Source organism: Malaya genurostris, chromosome 2, assembly GCF_030247185.1.
Source record: "Malaya genurostris strain Urasoe2022 chromosome 2, Malgen_1.1, whole genome shotgun sequence".
In the NCBI taxonomy this organism is placed as follows: Eukaryota; Metazoa; Arthropoda; class Insecta; order Diptera; family Culicidae; genus Malaya; species Malaya genurostris.
The window spans coordinates 212,599,213-212,615,783 of record NC_080571.1 but is presented as its reverse complement, the minus strand read 5'-3'; the positions used below and the strand labels follow the sequence as shown (position 1 = coordinate 212,615,783).

General features: G+C 37.0%; 2 protein-coding genes across 7 annotated transcripts in view; one reads left to right on the top strand and one right to left on the bottom strand.

Annotated features, from left to right (window-relative positions):
- The window catches only part of LOC131427428 (nucleolar protein 4), a 120,773-nt gene extending 104,456 nt beyond the window's left edge, over positions 1–16,317 (bottom strand). Inside the window, exons 1-5 of one of the 6 annotated variants that reach the window (XM_058590602.1) lie at positions 15,615–16,317; positions 15,242–15,395; positions 4,496–4,593; positions 4,304–4,432; positions 3,395–4,204 (exon numbers count right to left, since the gene is read on the bottom strand). In XM_058590602.1, coding sequence (XP_058446585.1) covers positions 3,395–4,204; positions 4,304–4,432; positions 4,496–4,593; positions 15,242–15,395; positions 15,615–16,151 — 1,728 coding nt within the window. In that variant the 5' untranslated portion in view covers positions 16,152–16,317. The remainder of the gene's footprint in view (positions 1–3,394; positions 4,205–4,303; positions 4,433–4,495; positions 4,594–15,241; positions 15,396–15,614) is intronic. The other 5 variants (XM_058590601.1, XM_058590600.1, XM_058590605.1 and 2 more) reach the window with 5 other exon arrangements.
- The window catches only part of LOC131427429 (acetylcholinesterase), a 217,780-nt gene that overhangs the window by 129,950 nt on the left and 71,259 nt on the right, over positions 1–16,571 (top strand). The gene's annotated exons all lie outside the window — the stretch shown is intronic.

The following is a 16,571-nucleotide window of genomic DNA, read 5'->3' as shown; positions in this document are numbered from 1 at the left end:
GGGAAGGTGTTCGGTTGCCGGCACCCCACCGTAACTTTTGACAGAAAGCAGATAGCGTCATTCCGACAAGTGTCATGTGTGTGTAATGGCAGCACGTTCTTTTTGTGCCAAATACCAAAGCAAATCGACGCTTGTACTTTTTACTGCGTTCAAAACAAATTTTAATTGTGTGAAAATCAACACAAAAGTTTTTACTGATTTTTTTTTATAGTATCATAAATTGAAGAGCATCAATCAGAAAGGTGTGTGGATTGAATATTTATGAGGTGAAATCGATCTATTTCGTGATTTAATACCGGATGCTATCAAAATTTTCGCAACCAAAGATTTGTTTTGTCATTTTCAATATGTCTACCGATTTCGGTTATCGACACCCCAAGGTGTTCGGTTTTTTTTCGAGAAATCGTGAAAAATTGTCAGTGATATGCAGGCTGCTGTCGAGACAAAGCCAGCCAAAGTTTTGGCCAAACATCTAGCTCATACAGCAGTGAGCAGATGCTCCGCCTAAGAAAAAAAACGTGGAAGACCGGTCAAATCAACACCAAAGGCGCCTCCATCCAAATCATCGGCCAAGAGACCCAAGGCGAAATCACCATCAGACAATGAAGACTTTTGTCCAAAACGCCTCCGAAAAGAATGAATTCCGGTTTTCCTTAGAATAATTGCTTTCTTTACTCATATTTTTCCGAAATTTCTTGGGGTACCTGTAACCGAACACCTTTTATTGAAATTGCCAAAATTTATCACTTTACTAAACTGATAATAATATTTTTTCAATCAAATGAATCAATTTAGTTTCTTTATCAGTTGTTAGCTAAGGATTTTAGCTTTCCATTGAAGTATACATGTCCGAAAAATGTGCGCTTAGTCAGAAGTTATCAGCTTTAAAGGAAGGGGTGCCGATAACCGAACACTCTCCCTTTATATTAATGAAGATATGAATAATATGAGAAAAGGCATTATTGCAGGACTAGGTGGATTAAAACAGGTTTTTGTGCTGTATAACAATTTGTCAGATACGTGTCCTTCGAGAAACCAATATGAACTGAACAACAAGATTTTTTTTGATGCTGAAGAAAAGATATTTTGTCATACATATCTCTGGAAAACAACGATATCAAGTTAAATTATGTTTTCTTTGCTATGCTTGAAACACAGTCAACAGTTTTGTGTATAAAAAAAAAATTCTCGCTGCACTTTATGAGCTTCAAAAATGAAATTTTGTCAAAACTTAAATAAAAAAAACTTAATCAATGCGACAATAACAAATTTAAACTTTGTTTACAAAATCAATTAATCTGTTACCGTGATTGATTTCCTCTTAAGTTACGCATGAGTCACGTGTAGCGCAGTTCATCGTCTTTTTTCGTACTGCTACAGCTAAGATGAGCACTTTTTCATCAAACCATCAGTAGGTAAAAGGAAACGGTTTTCTTGGAAATTATTATTTCTCATATTTTTTTTTGGGTTGAAATTTCTCCAAGGAATAGTGAAGTAAGAGGGAAAAAGGAGCTACAAGAGAGGCCGGAGTTTTCTCCGCTAGCCGAAAGTTGGGCCCCATATAGACGGATGGCTTACCCGAAAAGTTAGATGAGGCACAGCAAGCGCCGGTGGGCAGTGGAGTGAGGGCGGCAACGGAAGCTAACCATCGTCATTGCTGTGCTGATCCAAAACAGCCCGAGCCGGAGGTGACGACACCGGATGGGATGAGTAACGTCTTGAAGCGCATATACAGCAAGGAAGAGTGTATAAGAAGATGCTTTTGCCTGGTGGTAGCCAACTAAACAGGCAGCCCGATCCGGTATGAAGTCTCTTGGCCCTATGTATACTGAAGGAATTGAGATTGGGACGAAAATCGAGATGGGTTGCTGTTGCCGAGTATATACTTATTAAATATAGGATCCTATAATGTTGGGTGGTATCCATCTAGAAGTGGGGGCTCTACCAAATGAGTTGCTCACTCCATATCATTCCACCCACCAGGGTTAGGTTCATTTTGCTGACTCTCTCCCCTTAGATGTTAGACGTGTATGTTGGCCAAGAGGAACGTCGCAGTCTACGGCCGGAGCTATGACTACACACAGAGAATCTTCCCATTCCATCGAATCAAAACTCACCGCTCTGGTGGGCTTCGGATGTTCATGTATAGGGGTACCAAGAAGTAGGCCTCCCTGGGAGGAACGAGACGTGTTCCTTTCGTCTTGGGCGCACTTCTCTGGATGATCCTACTAGGAAGAAACTACCACCCATTTGACTACCCCATCCGAATGGGAAGAAGCCCGGTGGTATGAGGAAATTGAATTGCGACTGCACCCTGAACGGAGGTACGCAGTTGCTTGTTAGGGGGGGTATAATTTCTGTCTGTATATACGAATGATACCATCGGACTACCCGTTCCAACAAGATTCTCATCTTCACCTGAAATTGGTTATAAATTGGTCAAAGTATTAGATATTGCATCCAAGAAGTGTTCACTGGACACAATCAGTCGACTAGATTGCTATAAGTTATAACACATATAAGCACCACGTAATAACATTCAGAATGTCTGAATATGTCTTGTATCATGCAGTTTTACTTATACAGTTTTATTAACAGAAGCAAGATATTGACGTTTCGTTAAAAGATTTCTATCGCAAATCTGGTTTAACTTCACAAGACCTACTAGGCATACTTTTTTTAAACAATCACTTTAATTTCTTGCTAAGAAACACCGAAAATATTTTGTAGGGGGATGGCACACGCCTCATCAGGGATACGTGAGCACGCGTTAAAACGGTGCACCCTTTAGCATTACCCTTTGTATATATATATGCCCCGGTAAGCCAGTTTCGCGCTTCTCTCAACACAATACTATGTCAATCTATTCTGTCCCATCCTGTTCCAGGCTGGCGGGAACCCCACCCTTTCTTGTAAGTGTGCCTCTCTGAGAAGGGGTTCGAGCGACACTCGCACCACACGACTCACAAAAGTGGGAACAACATCAAACTAATTCCATTAGTCCCACTTTAGGACGATACTTTTTCTGCAAAACACCGTACACCTTATGGCTAGAAGTTTGTCCATTCAGGTAGACAATCCCCTTTCACCGCAATGAATATGTTCACCCAGGGGCTTGACGGCGTGGTAGCTGCTCTTTGTCATTAAATCATTTTCACCATTATTAGCTCATTTGTGTAGTCTTTCGTTTGAACTAACCAGTTACTACTCAGCATTATACGAAATGCAATCAACGACAATCTAACAAGTGAGTAGCAAACTTAGCGTAAACCGGAGAATAATGGCGTAGAAAATTGATCCTGATTTGAGTGCGCTTAACCTCAAATCACTGGAGAAATTGAAAGTCAAAATATCAAAGATGAATGAGAATATAGTAATTCTAAATTTTACTCACCATGTTTAACGCATCGTCATCCGCTACACCCATACTCCTGGTGAGCTCCAGATACGAGGAAGTAATTGGCCTACACTCGTCCTTCTCGTCATCACTGTCACTGTCTGTGTCACTATCACTCTCGTCGGATTTATCACCTAAATTATTGTTCAGTCTTACTTTCTCACTAACGTCCGCTTGATCGGAAGGAATACGCTCCTTGGAATGTAATTCTACCCGTGTAATTTCCTCGACAAACAAATCTTCTGCATCACACTTTTTCTCTCTTTCCCCCTCCTCCTTAGTAACAGCTGTAGTTGAATAGTTTTTGTCTAAACTGCTGTCGGGTACATTTAACAAATCGAGTCCAGCTGCAGTTTCGAAATCTGGAATTTCAGTAAGATCTACCACCGATTCCTCTTTTGGCCACATCTTTTCACTTTGATCTTTGCTCTTCCTAGCATTATCATAAAACGTTTTCAATAACTGATAATACGTTAAATTACTTCCATCGCCGGCATTGTTCGACACTTTGCAATAATTCATCAACTTTGTGTACATTTCATTTCCGCCTAAACTATCAACACCTGAACTGAGATCAGGAACACTATGGGCAAGGGTGAGTTGTGGAGCTGAGCTTAGATTATCGAATGAACGAGATTTCCTGGTTCTCAGCGAACTTTCGAGAATCTTTCCAGTGGTTCCTGAATGCCGATCTGCATCGGCTAGTTGGCTAGGAGTTTGCGGGCGCATTGCTTTTGAACACTGGCTGCACAAAGAGAGGAATTTGGTCACTGCTTCCCGTGGGAGAAATGCATATGTTTCAGTGATCTGGAAAACACAAAAAATATTAGTCCAAACCTGTAGATGGTAGGCTCAGGCGAGTAATCAAGTTCGAATTATCTTCACTTGAATTGCAGAAGAGCTCACCGTTCGATAAGTTCTTTTCTGGCCAGCATGGCGACTTGAACGACTGCCCAGTGACACGTGTACGCCGTAGATGATATTGAAAAAGTTCTCTACAACCGCCACTTTTTTGAATGGTTGGGTGTCAGTTTCCTAAAACGAAAGGGTGCATGTTCAATCACTCTAATTATTGTGGGTATTTTACTGTAATAATACCGTAGTATTTGGTGCGAACAGTAAGCAGCCATCATTTTCCTCCTGTCTTTGGAACACGAAAATATCTTGAAAGCCTTTTGGTTTAGTTGTAGTAAATCCTGTACCAATAAAAATTACAATTCTCGATGAAATCATAATCGAAATATGGAAAGTTACATTGGAAGATATTAAAATAATAGATATTTCTGAGAAATATGAAAAAATATATCGTGTTATGGCATAAAACCAAATGTTGATTTATTTTCATTTATTACGGGTTCCATCACATTTCTTGTATTTTATTTTACTTTTACTCGGTAGCCAATAGTCACTGGGGGCCAAATCTGGATTATACGGTGGATTAGGAAGCAGTTCAAAGTATAATTCGTGTCATCGACTGCTGAATCGTTAAATTATCTTGGTCAAACAGTGGTTTTTCTTCGTCGTTTTCACTTGATTTTTGCCTTCAAACTATCTAACACCGCTATGTAATATTCGCTATTGATTGTTTTTCCTTTCTCAAGATAGTCAATGAAGATTATACTATGTGCATTTCAGCTTCATGCATAGTTGTAAACACGCTGTTCTCTGATATCGTAATGGCCTTACACAATTTCAATTTAAGATTAGATATAACACATTCTGTAAACAGTTCTAATGTTTTCTGAAGTAACCACCTCAATTGGACGACTAGAACGTTCACCATCATCGGTGTCTGTACGATCACATTTTAATTCAGAAAACCAAAAACAAATGGTTCTTTTTGATGAGCAGAGCCCGGATAATACTATTGAAGCCGTTGCTGATTTTGTACAGTTTTTTTTCATCAAGAAGCAATGGTAAATAATTTATGAAATTGTTTTGAATTGTTCCCTCCCCCCCTACGTTTTTGAAATTTTTCTATTTTCATATTATGGTAGTTTTTCACCTCAAAATTGGTGAAAAATTTAGCGTAAGATCGCGTTTTTTCCTTAAATATGCCACGAACTGTTAAACAATCAAAATAATAACTTGAGACCGACGGAGGGTGGAGAAATAACTCGTACTTGAGGTAAATTTAAGAATATTTTTGGTTTCAGATAATTCTACCAAATACAAATTATGTTTGTGTTTGATTCTACGCCGAGTTATCATGTTCACCGCGCAACGTGATTCTCAAAAGAGGTTTTTGGGAATGCTTTGTTACCGCCGAATTTTTAATATTAATATACAGAAATTTAACTAAATATTCATTAAATGATGCTTGATTATGTAAAAAAAAGTTTGAATACATTTGCTTAAGCTGTTTCTCCGTAAAAAATTACAAAAAATTGTCTTTTGGTTCAAATTATCATAAAAGGATTTCACTTTTTCTAACTAATAAAATGTTATGAAACTTTATACATTGTCTTTTGAAAGTTGGTACCACATAAACGTCATATTTATTTGACAATGATAGTGCCATCAGTGTGTCAGACTCATGACTGGTGGTGTACTAGCCCACTCCGGTGGGGGTAAAATGTGTCAAATAATGAAAACCTCTCGAACTGTATTTCTTAGATTCATTCCATATATGCATTCTGGAGTACTTTTAGTTGGAAATGCGCCCACGCTGTGGATAATTTATTTTCAAACAAGACGGTAATCATTCTCGAATAACACGTGTTTGAGTTTTTCCTAAGAAATATTCTATCGTCATTTTGTAGATCCTTATAAATTTCAACGAAAAATGCGAAATACTTTTCGTTGAACCTTCGCACCCATTTTATTTATTCAAGAATCTAGAACGTAACAGAAAAACAACATTTCAGAAACGAAATATGTCGAATAATGCCATTTTTAAGCACTATCAGAATATTCACTGAAACGACGTGTGACACTCGATGTATCGCTTGTTATCCAGTTAGTAATCAATGGTTCCCAAACATTCGTAAAACATTCATCTTCTTCATCGAAATTCCATCCGGTTTGCGTTATCCTGTGTCGTGCACTTCATGGGCTTTTGATGCTAATTTTCTACTCGTTAAGGGTCACAAACTATCAGATAATGTTTGGAGAAATCTGTGAACTCTACTATTCTCTTCGATCTAGAGATCTGCGAAGAACGACGAAAGATTTTTCAACTTGGGCAAAATACAATCGTTAGATATGGTTTGTCACTCCCAGACGGATCAGGGTCATTTCGCCGGAAGCCGTTTCGCCGAAGGGTTATTTCGCCGAATGCCATTTCGCCGAAAGGGTCATTTCGCCGAATCCTGAAATTGTCTTATAATCGTAATAAGAATTGATTTAAAATAAAGACAAATGAAAGGTGATAGCGTTAACGCCCGTTTTGTTGACCTACAAACTAAGCATCAAACAATTGCATAGGTGTATCTATGTATGTGGTATTTTCCGTTTATTAAGTGAAAATTAAAAAAATATCTAATGCGGCTACGCCACATCGTTTTGGTTCATGTGCTGTCCGACCTCGCTACCGCTCGTTCGGACCTAACTAAAGCAAACCTAGTTTTGAGTAGACCGGGCAAACGAAGCGGTTACAGGTTTGTATGCAAGAGGCCGCCGCTTCCGACGGCCGACTCAACTGCCGTCGGCTCGGCGGCTTTGTGCCACCGAGCCATCTTGGCTTCGGTTATGCGGCTGCGCCACATCAGTTATACAGGAGATATAACATACAGGAGACATGACCCTTTCGGCGAAATGACCCTTTCGGTGAAATGACTCTTTCGGCGAAACGACTTTCGGCGAAATGACCTTTTCGGTGAAATGGTATTCGGCGAAATGTCTTTCTGCGAAATGACCCGCTCCCCTCCCAGACCACCCTATGTATTAAGCAGGTAGGTTATCTTGTGAATTGATATGAAATTTTCATCTATAATTTTGAGACAATAAAACCCTGATAAATACTTCAGGCAGGTGTATTTGATCTGAAACAAATTGGACGTATTTGCTGCGACCAAAAAAATTGTCTTTGAGTTAAAAAAGATATCACAAATATTCACGATAAAACAACAGTAATAAGAATTGGAGACGTTATATCTTTTTTCCCCAAATTTCATGGCTCGGGTGTTCCGATTCCGAAAAGTTAAGACAATCTACAACGATTTATAACGTTCTAACCACATGTTAATTGCCTCGAGTTTTTCATATTTATGTCTACGAGTTAAAGCGCACATGCAAAAAAATCTCGCGAAATTTGAATGAATAATTAAAAAAGGAACAGCGGGTGAGCGTATTTGTCTAGTGGCCATGGCTTCAGAAGATGTGCTGTCGTTACAAATTCATTCATTTTTATTCAAAAGTTTGCCAGATATTTCCTGATTTGGTTAGCGATTTGCAACTGTTAACATAAAGCTCAAAGTTTTATTACACATGTGTATATGAGCTCGAAGGTTAAAAGGAAAGAATGTTTAAAAATACGCATTCTACAAATAATCATAGAACGCAAAATCTCGGCACCTCTTTTGGCCAGATTTAGTGAGGCTAAATAATGGAAAGAAATTTCAGCGCTAAAATTATTGGGTAAAAAACCGCGAAGTGGTTTAAGAGATTCGTTTTCGTCTTAAGTGAACTTAATTCACCAGTATTATACGTTCCATGCTTCACCTGCTCTGGTTTTAGCTCCTTTTTTAGAGATGTTCAACAACAATCTTAACGTCAAAAAGATAGCCAAAATTTAAATTCAAGGACTCCTGAATTCGGTTAGGAAGATGCTCAAGAGCAACAATGCAAAATAGGTGCTCCAAAAGAATACCGACCCCAAACATCGGAGTCATTTGGCGAAAGGAAAATAACGTTTCTACATTGGACTGGCCCTTACAATCTCTGGATGTCAACCCAATTGGAAAAGAGAATGAATCCTCATTTGCTTAGCTTCAGAACGACCTAGAGCAAAACATTTTAACCGTTTTATAAAGTATGCGGACTCAAGTTGTTCAATAATTACAGAAAGCGGATGACAGCATCCAGGCCCGTACCCAGGATTTCGTTTCGGGAGGGCCCCAAAGATTCTCGGTGTGCCTTTTACGGGTATTTTTAACAGACAATTTAAACTTTTCCACTGGAACTGTTATCGTATTACATTTCTTTACGTTTACTGTCTTGTTATTTCTGCAAACCATGTCTTAGGCCTTCTAAATAATTATATATCTGTTTTTGATTTCGGGAGGGGCCCGGGCCCCTCGGGCCCCCCCTCTGGGTACGTGACTGACAGCATCATATGTGAATTGTTTAGTTTTTAATTTTTACAGATAACTAATACTAGTTGGCATATACTTTCAATTGTAGTTCGGGCAATCCTGGTAAAGTAAAGTCCTGGCATTACATTCCTTTTGTGGAATTTGGCCTTTCTGTTTCAACTGACTTCACAGCCGGGTCTTAGCATACAGAATCATTGCATGGCTAGTGCTACGACCCTACTAACAGCCTGTTCGCACTATACCAGGACGACCGGAACGGGACCATCCGGGACTATCCAGGACGTTTTTTTTTTCCTCATCGGCGATGACTGAGCTGCCGGCGTGTGTATGTATTGGAATCCCGGATCCGGGATAAAATCCACCGGTTACCACCGATATTCCTCGCCGAGTTTTTTCCAGCGCCGACGGTGCGTCCCGGTATAGTGCGAACAGGCTATAATACTAAGCGCGGGTAGTCTGCATGCATTGTTAATTCATTATACTAACATATTGATGAAAATCCAACTAATTCTAACGGTGTTTAATGTTTTGAGATAATTCTCCAAATTCAGAAATATAACTATAGAATGCAATAGCGTTGAATAGACGATACATTTACATATTTGTTTACGCAATCTACCAGTAAATACTTTTTGAGCAGGTTCAATGATCCAACGATAATTTATTTGTATAGAAAAACTTGTTGTCCTGTTGAAGCGAATTAGTGAGTATAATTTGTTCTGGGAAGCATATCATAATATGCAATGTACCCACTCCAATCGGATTGCTTCATGCCAATACTAAATATTTTACTATTTTATAACTGACTACAGTTAAAAAATTTGTCGTACACCATCTACCGCCATCTCATGGCGTAATACATCACCTTGAACTAAGTTGAACTTTTAAAGATCCAATGAGAAACAATCAATGAGATCAATTTAACATATCAACTCTAGAAAAGGATAATAAGTCATTAGATTTTACATACTCCGATTTGGATGAAACTTTACACGCATTCTCGGTATTACTAACCATTTTTTTACCCGGATGTAGAGAAAAATTCGATTTGTTTTTGATATTCACAAAAGGCAGCTGTAGTTTTACATCGACTTCATTTAGATCATTGCAACTCGGAAAATGTTAACCGTACCAAAAGGTATCTAAGAAAAAAATGTTGGAAACAAATTGAGCTCTCTCTAAGATATAGTTCGAGCCCTGACCTGGAAGGATTCATAGTGTCAGTAGAATAGTAGCACCAGCCATGCAATGGTTCTGTGCACTCTGAATCGGCTGCGAAGTCTGTTGAAACAGAAGGTCAAATTCCACTACAGGAATGTAATACCAAGGCTTTGCTCTCTATAAGATATACAATAATAAAAATTTATTGCTTTTTTAAGAATTTCAAAAATTACTCAAACGGAACCGAATGACCAGTCCAGTGAAAAAAAGCTACTGAAATATTAGAACTTTTTAATTAGAATTAAAAATTAGAATCTGTATTAATTTATTATTATTAATTAAGCATTCGACATAAATTAGATAAGCACTCTTTCAAAAAAGCAAAAATCGCAGCTAAAACAGTATGAAGGCAAAAGCTGGATGAAAAATAGTCATTTAAACATTAGAATATGATTCTACAAATCACGAACAATAAATTTAAGGTAAAAATTTTATTGAATCAATTATTTTTTTCAGTTTTAGGAAAAGCATTAGAACATCGTATATATCATCAGTGTATATGTTTTTATATATCAGTGTGCATGTTTTTAGATCTTCCACAACTTCTTTAGACATTCATTTCTACAATCAATAGTTTTCGAGTTACAACTACTTGAAGGAAAACGGCGCAATTCAACGAAATATCAGGTGCACCAACTAATAATGCATGATTTTTTGGATAGAAATACGTGAGTAATAGATTCAAGATACTTTACTCAAAGTAGCTGCCTTCGAACACGATGCAATTTTTCATCTTTCCACCGACTTACGAATACTACGTCGAAAGAACTGTTCATCATAGACGGAAGAAGCCAAATCTAGGAAGTAAAGCAAGTCTAAGTGGGGCAAAAATTCCCATCTGAGTTCAGAAAATTTGTTTTTGATCACTTTCGCTGTGCGAGCGGAGTTGGTGACTTACTCAAGTCTTGTTGAGCATTCTGATGGTTTTTCAAGTAATACTTGATTCAATTTCATCATTTGCTGTCGTTGGTGATTAGTATTATTTTAGTTTCTCATTGTTTGAGAAGCTCGAAGTACAAGCTACCTTTTTGATCTCACCAAATGCACGGCATCGTTTTCCTGCCGAAGCGATTAGGATTTGCAGATGATTTTGATGGTTGCGAAAAACTTGTGATGCTCGAAGTGCTAAATGGAGCGTCGCAGTTCACGCAAATTAAGGTGCAATAGCATGTAATATTGTACGATTTGCAAATTCCATGTCGTTAAGTTCAATGAAATATAAAAAAACTGATAGCGACAGCGGCGACTTGAACCAAGAATCATTGGGTAAAGTACGTCCGTTAATCGACTGGACCACAGAAGTACATATCTGCTTGGCTGTATATGGTGCATATAAATTCATACAGTCGCAATTACTAGTTGAATGTAAATTACAGTCGGAACCCTCCTCCTAATTTTCTCCTAATACAATATTTAGTCATTACAAATGGAATTTTCCGTCATTTGACAAGTCCTGTCTGCATGATCTGCATCGTATGCGGGACTAGGTCACCTATAAAATTCTCAATTTTTGAGTGTGGACACGTAAACATGTAAATGCATAGAAACAATAAAATCAGGGCTTCTTATCTTGTTGTTTTTCTTTTAAAAAATTCAAAAATAAAATGTATTCTAATGGTTCACGAACTTTACTGTTCAACATTTAACAAAATTAAAAAAACCGTGTTGATTAGATAAGTACCCGAGTAGAGTGTGAGATCAAAAAGAAAACTCAATTTGATGTTGTGCTGTTCGTATAAATCAATTACTTAATTTACTATCGTTTTGGTCGTTTCAACGGTTAAAAGATCAAAATCGAGAGCAAAAAAATGCTGTGTGACATCAACCTGAAAGCTAGCTTTGCTCTCAGTGAAAGCACATTGAAAACTTAATATGATGTAGATTTTCTCGAAATGACACGTCACGAGCATAAACTAAAAATAGACTAGCCAAAAAAGGTCCGGGATAGTATACATTTAGGCGATTTATTCGCAAGCCAAAAAAAAAGATTTCATGCAACACACTACCCCACCCCACCCACACAACCCACGGAGAGAATCCGGTTTCGAACTTAGGTGATTTGGATTGCGAACTTTTTGCGATTTCTATGGACTGTAAGTGCTAACTATAAGTAAACGAAAAATGTTCGGTTATATGACAAGCAGTGTTGTTTCACAAAGTTGTATTCAGGTAGTTTCTGTCAGTGCACATTCGTTGCATCGCTTCCATCCCGCATAGCAGTGTCGCTATTTGAGGACAGTATAAAAATGTTCTCTGTGTCCTTCTCATATTCAAAGCTGTAGCATTCGAACATTATAACATTAAATTGAGTTATCTACTTGATCTCACACAACTCGCACTTGTAATCACTTTGAAATATGAATTTAGAGGCTCTGAAGACCAAACTTTTTACAGTGAAGTCTCCTACAACACAGAGAACGTGAATTAGGAATCCGGCAAAAAAGTATCCCAGATCATTTGTTTTTTCGACTATTTGGGACAATGAACGATTATCTCGCTTCTGACTACAGATAGAACCATAATGTCTTCAGTAATTTTTTAGTTCTTGTGTAGACTTAGAATTAACAATCATTCGATGCAGTCCTGTGACTCAAAATTATGCAGATTTGGTTAGACAGTTTCTTTAGAAGAGTGTATTAAAGTTCCAAGATCTATTAGATGATTGATAAAATACTTTTCATAGTATCTAGCGTTAGTAAGTATATGAAGTTCTAAGCAATTATAATAATAATAATAATAATAATTATTATTATTATTATTATTATTATTATTATTATTATTATAATTATTATTATTATTATTATTATTATTATTACTATTATTATTATTATTATTATTATTATTATTATTATTATTATTATTATTATTATTATTATTATTATTATTATTATTATTATTATTATTATTATTATTATTATTATTATTATTATTATATTCGGCTTTCCCTTTAAAGGTGGTTCACTGTATAGTCGAATCTTTTTTCTACAAAACAAAAAATAAATTTACTCACACTTTATTCGAAGAAATGTTTCAGTTGAATATTGTGTATTTTGTAGATTTATTCGAAGCGATTGTGAAATTTAGCAATGATTTATTACGGAAATAAGAAAATGGAGAAATGGAGAAAAAGTTATTGATCACGAGTGATTCTCTATAGCATTTGAGGTATATGGAAGTATGGTCTAACGTATATCAAATGCCAGAATAAAAGGTACGATTGATTTTTTTTCGGTAACACAATTATTTATCTATTTACTATGCAGAAGGAAACAAGAAATTCAAACAAATAAATATTTGTGGCAATCGCAACCTGTAATCTTTTTCCTGCTCTTGAAATAGCACTTGCAGTGGATAATTTCGTTAATCTATTCCCGTTAATTTTTTTTCTTAAACCTTATTATACTGTATTTATGTTTATTAGGGTAAGAAAACATTGAGATATTTCTGATTGTACTGATATATTTTCTTCGATAATGTAGGTATTTCTTTGCAATACATTTGGAGAACATAATTTTCAATGATTCCGGTAGAAGTGATGAAAATTGATTGATAACGAAAAGTTTTATGAAGCGCCCCTATTGGCCAAAACGCCCCCTTCGTTTTTTAGGTATTCAATTCTAAACAAAATTTTCATCACTTACACTATCTTTTCGTAAGATCTTTCTGCTATGCAAGTTTGGCAGTTGTTGTTTGCTGGAAAATATGAAAATATCATTAGGTAAACTGAAAATATCATTAGGTAGCTTTTGGATGTAAGGTTTTGCTTCGACTAAACAAGCATTTCAACCGTATAAAACGTCTAATGGTTGGTTGCTACTTAGTAATTAACTTTTAGCAGTGCTAATGTCTTTATTTACAGTATACAAATATAGAGGAACAATTCCATTTCTTTGATATACGAATTTTCTAATAATAGTCACTCTACGGACATTATGCCCCACCTTCGATTCAACAGTATGCTTTGAGTTAAAATATTGTTTCAAAGATTTATAACGGTTTTTAAAACAAAATGTAGCATTGAGAGGATAAAAAATGTTGGTTTTTTGCTGTAATTAATTGATTATGCAATTGATTTCTGATGCAAAGAATATCTTCTTTATTTGTTTTCAAGGGGCATATTGCATCATTATTGTGGGGCATTCCACTGATTTGTTGTGGTGCATATTATACGGTTGCTGGAGCATTATGCCTACGACAAGCGAAAAAACTGAGAATGTGGTCGTTTTGGAAAATGTGTTTGCATCCATCAATTCTCATCACGTCTACCGGAATCATTGAAAATTATGTTTCTCAGGCATATTGCAAAGAAATACCTACATTCTGGATGAAAATATATCAGTACATTTAGAAATATCTCAATGTTTTCTTAAGGGGGACATATTATAACACTTTCCCCTACAAACACATTTTCCAAAACGACCACATTCTAAGTTTTTTCGCTTGCCGTAGGAATAATGCCCCAGTAACAGTATAATATGTCTCACGAATAATCAGTGGTATGCCCCACAACAATGATTCAATATGTCCCTTGAAATGTCGATTTAGAAGCGAAGCAGATAAAGAAGATATTCTTTGTATCAGAAATCAAATGCATAATTAATTAATTACAATTGGAAACCAACATTTTTGATTCTCCAAACGCTACCTTTTGTATTAATAATCGTTTTAAATCTTTAAAACACTATTTTAACTCGAAGTATACTGTTGATTCGAAGGTGGGGCATAATGTCCGTAGAGTGACTGTTTTTAGAAAAATCGTATATCAAAGAAATGGCTTTGTTTCTTTGGATTTTTTATACTGTAGATAGAGACATTATCACTGCTAAAAGTTAAATAATAAGTAGCAACCGACCATTAGACGTTTTATACGGCTGAATGCTTGTTTAGTCGAAGCAAATTCTTACATCGAAAAGCTGCCTAATGACATTTCTTGTTTTTTAAGATTTTCCAGCTAACAACAACTGCCAAACTTGCATAGCAGAAAGATCTTACGAAAAGATAGTGTTAGTTATAAAACTCTTTTTAGAAAAGTCTTGAATAATAAAAAAAAGAAATGAGGGCGTTTTGGACAGCAGGGGCGCTTTATAATACTTTCTCCTAGCTTGTAAATATGATCGTTTATTTGAAACTGTTGAAATCCTTTCGGTTTTGAATATAACATAAATGTCACTTTTTGCACGTATTAAACTTAATTCTTATACACATAAAATCAATTCATAGATTTCAAGCTGTTCGCGAAGAAAATCATGCATTATATGATTAAAAACGATATTTCTAGTATAAGAAGCTTGGGATGAAAATGATAATGTTTTGAATTTTCATACGACAATACATCTTTATAGAAACACCGAAAATAGAGTGAAATTACCTTTAGTCTTCACCCAGAATCTAAATTTAGAGCTATCTGGGTTATTCATTTCTAGCCCCTTGAGAGCCTTGATAATCCTCGCCTGTTTCTTGAGGGTGATTGTTTTCGTTTTGGCACGGTCTCCGTACGTTTGAATCACCCACGGTTGGAAAATCTGCGGAGCGCGATAAAACAGAAAAAAACAACAACTATACACACGTTTTCACGATTTCACTCTCGTCACCACAGCAAGCAGAATATTGCATACGTACATAACATAAATTGCGCCGGCCAACAACAAAAAAAAATATTACAAACAAAATACGGCGGCCGACACAAAAAGCGAAAGCAAAGCTGTGAAAGCACTTGAACAGAATAATAAAAGTCTATTTACTTCAAACATCTGATCACGTGTGTAGTCGTATTTCGGTCGCTTCCGCTGTGGCGAATCCGGCTCGTCCTGCTGCCTCGCCGACCTGTTGTTGTTGGTGCCCTGTGCCCGGCTTCCGCACGAGGAAGATTCAATCAAATCAGCTGTTTTCAACAAACTCGCAAATTTTTCACTTTTCTGTCGTGCATTTCGTTCTTCGGCACTACCACCCCCAACAAACGTGTTTTCCTCCCACACACCACCAACACCGCCATCCACAGCTGGTGTTCGTTCCGAGCTCGGCACCAACGACAACAACGAAGCCGACGAGGACGACGAACAGGACGAAAAAGACGATTCTTTGCGCTTCCGTTTGTTACGCTGTTGCTGTCGATGAAAGTTTGTTTGTGATGTGAAATTTTCCAACACATTTTCACCGAACAACGACGAAGATGACGAATCTGGTCGATTTTTATCCGTGTGTGTGGGCGCCTCGGCAGACAATGCGCTCCGCAAAGTGGGACTCGCGCCAAAAACATTCAAACGACCGTTCGACTCCATTCAATAACTCCGTTTCGAACGATGCGTGAAATAGTAACACGGATAACAACGAATTTTGTTTCCCGATCATGCAGGACTCAATGGCCAACAAACAAAACTAAAACCTAACAATGACATTTGAATAACTAGGAAATTAAAATTTTGGAAAACCGACAAAACTTATTACAAAACACAACTAAGTAACGAAGGAACGACCCGTGCTATACTCTAAAGATTCATCTTGCAAACTGACCATCGCCGGAGAATTACCGGCCACTGTAAGGACCCAAATAAACCTGTTTGAGGTTTGGGCGAATCTTGACGGAAAAGAATGAGCACAAGTTTACAGAAGTTCTAAAAAGTTTCCGGTTTTTGTTCCGGAAAAGAAAGCAGACGAAAATTACTGCTACCGAAATCGCTTGCGCTTGTATGGGATTTTCC